Source organism: Alligator sinensis, unplaced genomic scaffold, assembly GCF_000455745.1.
Source record: "Alligator sinensis unplaced genomic scaffold, ASM45574v1 scaffold359_1, whole genome shotgun sequence".
NCBI lineage: Eukaryota > Metazoa > Chordata > Crocodylia > Alligatoridae > Alligator > Alligator sinensis.
In genome coordinates, this window is record NW_005842577.1 from 45,831 (window position 1) to 52,461 (window position 6,631).

The 6,631-nt window shown below is 48.2% G+C and overlaps 1 protein-coding gene across 5 annotated transcripts in view; it reads right to left on the bottom strand.

The window, feature by feature from the left end:
• The window catches only part of LOC102384544 (OX-2 membrane glycoprotein-like), a 106,224-nt gene that overhangs the window by 45,794 nt on the left and 53,799 nt on the right, over positions 1–6,631 (bottom strand). For 4 of the 5 annotated variants that reach the window (XR_003096033.1, XM_025214263.1, XM_025214265.1 and 1 more), the window contains one exon: positions 2,791–3,321. The exons of the other annotated variant lie outside the window; for it this stretch is intronic. Coding sequence is in view for 2 of the 4 variants with exons in the window: in XM_025214263.1 (XP_025070048.1) it covers positions 3,274–3,321 (48 nt within the window). In the remaining 2 variants the exon portion in view is untranslated. Of the gene's footprint in view, positions 1–2,790; positions 3,322–6,631 lie in introns of those variants that run through there. 5 annotated transcript variants of the gene reach the window in all.

Consider the following 6,631-nt stretch of genomic DNA (forward strand, 5'->3'; position numbering starts at 1 on the left):
ACTGAATGTTTGTACTGTTCCCTGTCTTGGCATCATTTTTTAGAAGTGGAAATTTTCCAGACTTTTAATCGAGGAACTGAACTGGATCAGTTTATAGCAGCTTGGTGTACCACTACATTTTTTCTTTTTCCTGGAATATCTGAAATGTAATGTGACACTAAACTTACTGTGGCAGGGCACCTTTTAGGTGTCTGCCACTTTAAAGGCTGGGGCAGGCAGCTGCCAGGTGCCCGATGAGGGTGGTCATTTTCAAACATAGGCCAGCCAAGCAGAGCCAGCAGTTAGCTGCTTGCAGCCAAGGGAAAAGCACCATCTGGCTCCCCTGCAACATGGAACATCCTGGAGGTAAGGGCAGGAGTTAGGGGGATGGCAGGAGGCTCATGGTCCTGGGTAAGACCTAAAACTGCACCCTGCTGGGGATGGGTGGCCTGGTGGTTCTCTTGGTGGTATGGGAGCCCTCAGGAAATGCTAGGCCAGTTGCCTCCCCAGTAAAAGGTGAGTATGGGGTGCCTCCTCTCCTAACCCCAGTCCCACATCCCCAGTGGAACTAAGATCAGACAGGGGGAGCCCAGATTCTGTGTGAGCTCTGAGGCAGGGCCCGGGTCTGGACCTTGGCAGCACCCAGGCTCACCACAGAGTCCTGTGGCTGTAGAGTGGGAGCCAGAGAGAAGCTCCCAAGAGTAGTGGCCCTGAGAGGGGGCTGAGAGCAAGAAGTGAGAGAACCCAGTGTGAAGGAGCTGAGACCATGAGCTCTGGTTGGGGGTGAGAGTCCCACGTGAGACTCTGGAGCTCAGGTGACCTGTAAGGCATGGGACACATAAAAGGGAGGTCAGAACATGTACTAAGGCACTGGTGATAAGGAGAGAGAGAAAATGGGTAGCCTCCCGCCTTAGTAACAACTTCCATATATTTTTATCAAGGCGTGGCAGGAAGCGAGGTGAGAGGTTACTCCAAAGACAGGTGGGTGGCTGGTGGAGACCCGGCGAAGAGGCCACCCTATTATAATTATGCAACAAGTAACTACATATTGAATCACCAACACAGTTCCTTGCAGCAGCCTAACGTGTCTTTCACCTAGGTTCCATTTTGCTTGGCCTGATTTGGTTTTGCTTAGATGAACACCAGAGACCATGTAACAGGGGGCCTGTTCCGGGCCGATCTAACTGTGGCCTGCCCACCTGTTACTGGGCTAACTGCCCGCCTTCTCACCCACCACGCCTTGTTGGAATTAATTGGTTAATGGATGTTAATAAGCAGGAGGCTACCCATTTCCTGCCTCAATGCCAGGGGGCACTATCTGCAGCTCCATTCCTCCCCTACACCTCAGCCCAAGCCTTGCAAATGGCATCCCGATGTTATTATAATCACCGGCCCCCACACTGGGCCCCAGACTCCTTCTGATTGAACCCCACCTGGATTCCTCCCCTCAGGCAGTCTATTCCACCTTCATACCAGAGCACCATAGCTCCCTAAACTGCTTCCCCTTCAGGTACGATCCCCCCAGGACCTTTGGCTCTCTAGCCCTAGCCCACCTCCAAGCCAGTTGGAACCCCAGGCATGCAGCTCTTGGACGTTCCTTGTGGTGGTCCCCTGGCCCTTTGATCCTTCCGGTCCTGGCCCCAGCATTGTCCAGTCAGGGGAAGTTCAGACAGGTGTGAGCCTGTGGCCTCACTCTTTCTCCATGGGGTCCACCTTCCCAACCCTCCAACAAGGGGTAACCCACCCGGTTGTGGGGGCTAGGGGTTAAGGAGCCCTGACCCACCTTTCACCGGGGTGGTAACTGGCTGGCCTTTTCCGGGGGGCTCCCACACCACTAGGAGCCCCACCAGGCCACCCACTCCTGGCAGGTTGCAGTTTCAGGTCATGCCCATGACCAGGAGCCTCCTGACCATCCCCTACAGCTCCTCCCTTACCTTCAGATAATATCAACAGCTCTCCGGCTAGGCAATGTTGTTGCCTGGCCTCCAGCAGCAAAACTGCCCTGTTTATATGGGCAGCTCCCGATTCAAAATGGGTTCCCTCATCAGGCACCTGGCAGCTGCCAGCTCCAGGCCCTTAAAGTGGCAGGCACCCGCAGTGTCCTGCCACAGACCACTATACAACATAGTGAGGATGCTAATATACAGCACACACAACTTTGCTTTCAAAATAGCTTTATTTGCCTCATTTCAGTATAACTAAAACATAATGGTGAATAATACGTAGTCAAGACACCAGTTAGAGAAGCAGCTTCAAAAGAGAGATAGTTAAGCAGCCATTTGAGCTGGGTGAAATTTAAGCAAGTCTCAAATTTGTGTTGAATGTGTGGGATTGTTCTGGCAAAAAAAGAAAAAGAAAAAAAAAAGAAAGAAAAATATTTGAAAGAGAGTCGTATTTTTTCTTTGAAATGAAATTTACTTTAGAAACGTATCTAAACTTAATATAAACATATGGAAAATCCTAAAAATAAAAGTTTGTCATATGTACTCTAAACATTTTTTGGAGAAAGATCAGGAAGTTTTCTTTTGAGCTGACCCCAAATAACCTTTTTGTTTTTTCATCTGAGCCAGTCAGCTGCATATCATTCATACACACAGCTTTAACAGTAACAGTCAGAAGCTAGCCTGAATGCCAGTTAATAACATACTAACATAATAACATAGCCCTCAGGGGGGCTGGGGGAGCAGGCAGAGGATGGGGCCTGGCAGGGGTCCCCTCCCCACTCCTCCCTCCCCCTCCCCCTACCTACCAGCTTGGAATCCAGGTCCAGCTCCCTGCGGCAGCAAGTGGGGACTACCTGAATTGCCAAACCTCTCTGAATCTTTTCCAAATCGATTCAGAGAGCTTCTAATCAATTTGGATAATTTAATTGGTCTCCTGATCCTGATTCTCCACCGAATCAGGCCGAATCTCCTCCGAATCAAATCAGCAGCCCTATTACACATGTACTGAAGGAATTGAAACTTTGGAAAATTAACCCTCTGCTTTTGCTGGCACTGCTGGATTTCTTCATAGCAAAAGGTCTGAATTTTGCCTCTTTGGTAAAATTAGTTTGGTAATACTAATATCAGTAGCTAAGTCTTCCCTGCTGATTTACTAACAAATATACTGTTCTTATATACATGTGTGCATTTGTAAACCAAAACATTTTAGAGTTAATAGCAGAGGGCATGACAGGTGTAAGAACAAAGTCCAGTGTAAGAGAAAAGGTACAGTAAATGCATCAATAGAAGCCAATGGTAGTGAACAGCAGCAAACAGGGAGAAGCAAACAGGACAGTTTGCAAGCAGTTCGCTAGTCAGTTCGCAGGTCAGTTTGATGCTCCTCTCTTCGAAGGGGGCCCTGAAAGGTAAAATCATTTTTTTAAATATGTAGTTAGGACTGACTAACCTGCATCATTTTATTTTAGCAGCTAAACTCAGCAGCTAGACTAAGACATAAGCCCTTGTTTAACTAGAGTCCAGAGTGAGAGAGAGTTTACTAGGGAGTTTGCTTGGAAACTCTCTCACATTGCTTCACTGTAAGCTTGTTGAGAGGAAGGAGTTTGCAGGGAAAGGGAACCCTTCAGGTGAAGGAACAGCAAACAGGCCAGCTACACAGGAGTTTACGAAGGAAAGTCTTCTTGGACAGAGGCACAAAGTGAGAGGCAGCAGATTAGAAGATACAGAGGCATGGCTGGAGGAGGACATTGCAATTCCAAAGCCACTGCCTCTTCCAGCTCTTCCCCTGCTTCTACCTGGGAGGTGTCTGTCCATGCAGGATCACACACCACTGAGGCTTCCACTCAGGTCCTGGTTTGGTGCCATACAGACTGCAGCTTGCAGATTCCTTCCAGTATCAGCCAGGTGGGGGAGTGCCTGCAATGTGAGCAGTGCCTTTGCGGGTGTCCCTCAGTGAAAAGGCAAGAGAGCTAGAGAAGGCAGCAAGGCCTTGAAGCATCCTCCGCCATAAGGACTCAATAAATTACATGCTGAAGGAAAACTGTAGGAATGTGGAGGAAGGACTGCCTGTTACCAGATTTGCCTGTCACTTTTGCGTGCACTCATTTATTAGGGGTATGTTTCTGGGGTCTCTGTAATTTTATCAACGTGCTGCTTGTATTACTTGTGTTTCAATGTGGAGCTGTATCTCTCTCTCCTGCAAGTCCTCACCTCCAATGGAGCTATCTTGCAGGAGTCAAGTTCAGTGGGGCTGGGTTTCTCCAACCACCAAATCAGTCCAACACATATATGCATATACACACACAGATTAACAGGGCACACCTGAGCTGGGCTGGGTTATTCAGCATTGACAGCCTAACACCCTCATATACCTTGAACTCAGTTAATCAGGGCAACAATAAAATGCAATCAGACACAAACACACAGGTTAACAGAGCGCATCTGAGTCAGGCCGGGTTATTCAGCATTGACAGGCTGAACACCCTCATGTGCCTTGAGCTCAGTTCATCCCTTATTTCAGCAGAACAATAGTAAATGCAGTTAGACACACACACACAGATGCTAACAGGGTACATCTGAGTAGGTTGGGTCTGATTGGCACTTTCAGCTGATACCCTCATGCACCTCAAAATTCAGCACGTCCCAATCTCTTGTCACAACGGTCCTAGTAGTAACTCCCTTGATGAGCAGACTCCACCATAGTTTTGGGCATTACAGGGATCTTTGGCTTAGGTAAAAGAAGCGTTGCTGCAAAGCAAATGTGGAGGTCCAGGGGAAGGAAGTGTAAGTGAGGTTCAGAGAGTATAGCAACCAGCTTGACCATAAAAGTTATTTATTGCCAGGTATATGAACTTACGATGACACCTGTAGTAGCCATACAAGAGAGACAAATAAACAGTTACAATATTACATAGTCTCAGTTAGGGATTTGGGGAAGTCTAGCTCAAGTTTGATCAGCAAAAGTCCGCTTTAGAAAGCTGTGCCTGGGGTAAGAGAACAAAAGTCAGGTTTAAAAAGCTGTGTCTGGAGTAAGAAAGCAAAAGTCAGGTTCCTGGATTCAGAGAGAGAGTTGGGGTCTCACCACTCAGCGAAGCTTGAACCAGTCGAGGTTCCCAGGTGTTCCCAGGTAATGCCACTCAGTTGTGGCATTATTTGATAATGAAACAGCAGAGATGACAGAAAGTATTCAAAGGATCACTTCAGCCATGTCATGTCTCCAGTTGCACAGACGAGTGGCTCATGGAGCAGAGAAACTCAAGCACAGATCACAAGAGTGATACAATAGTGACCACTGTAATGACAGGTACCACCAATGCACCTGCTAAGTCTACTAGAAGGAGTGTATATTCACAGGAACAGGAGAACTTAGGTTTTATAGTTTCATAGGCAGGAACGAGTGCTGGGGTCAGATGACCCCAGCTGGATGCCTAGCCAGCCTTCTTTTAAAGACCCCCAAGGTAGGGGAGAGCACCACTTCTCTTGGAAGCCCATTCCAAATTTTGGCCACCATTACCATGAAGAAGTTTTTCCTGATATCTAGCCTAGATCTGCTGTCAGTTTGTGACCATAGTTCCTTGTTACCCCAAGAGGTGCCCTAGTGAACAGAGCATCTCCGATTCCTTGCTGTGTCCCCCTAATGAATTTGTAGGCGGTCACAAGACCACCACTCGGCCTTCTCTTGCGGAGGCTGAAGAGGTCCAGGTCCCTCAGTTTCTCCTCATAGGGCTTGTCCTGTAAGCCCCTGACTATATGAGTGGCTCTCCTCTAGACCCTCATAAATGACAGCTTATATGCACCTGTGTCCACTGCTTTAGATCAAAGAAAATCATTAGATAGATCAGAAAGAGGGAAAATAGAGAAGGCTGGAAAGAGGGAAAATAGAAAAGGCTGGAACATGGAAAATAGGAGAATAACGATCCTCAAAAAACAGGTGCTGAAGCAGCAAGGTACATAAGCATATGCTTATCTTTAAACATGTGAATAGCCTAACTGAACTCAGGAGGACTAGAGGTAAGCTCATGCATTAAAGTCAAGATTAGAGTCATAATGATAAAAAAGAAAAAGAAGCAAAGACCACAGAGACATCTCCAAGAAAAAATTCTGAGCTGTCCGATCCCACCAAAGCTTGGTATTTCCTTTAGTAATACCAGCTCCTAATCTCTAGCAGGGATCCTGGTTTTCTCTGATTAAAAAATGGCAAATTCTCTGATTAAAAATGGCAAATTCTCTGATTAAAAACCCAAAATCTGTGATAAAATTTAAAGGCCCCCCCACATCCCCACCCCAGCACTGCTGGTGCCCCGCACTCCCCCTCACAGTCTCAACAGCCCTCCTGATGCCACTCACAACAGCCCCCCAGACCCACAGACATGCAGGCACAGACATGCAGACATAGACACTGACACCCACCCCAGCAGGTAAGTGTGTGTGGGGGGAAGGGGCGGGGCGGGGCAGGGTGGGGGAAAGGGAAGGTGCTTGCGGGGTAGATAAAGAAGGAGATAAGTGTGGCCCTGTTCCCACTCCCAGGAGCAGGGCCAGGGACTGAGGGCAGGGGTGCCACTCTGTGGGCCATGCACATGCCGGCTGGCCTGACAGGGGGTTCGCACATGGAGGCTGCCACCGCAACTCTGTCACTGATCCCTGTGCTACCATCCCACAGCCACCTGCATGGCTTTGTGAACAGGTGGTGCAGGTCATGGCAGGGGGAGGGG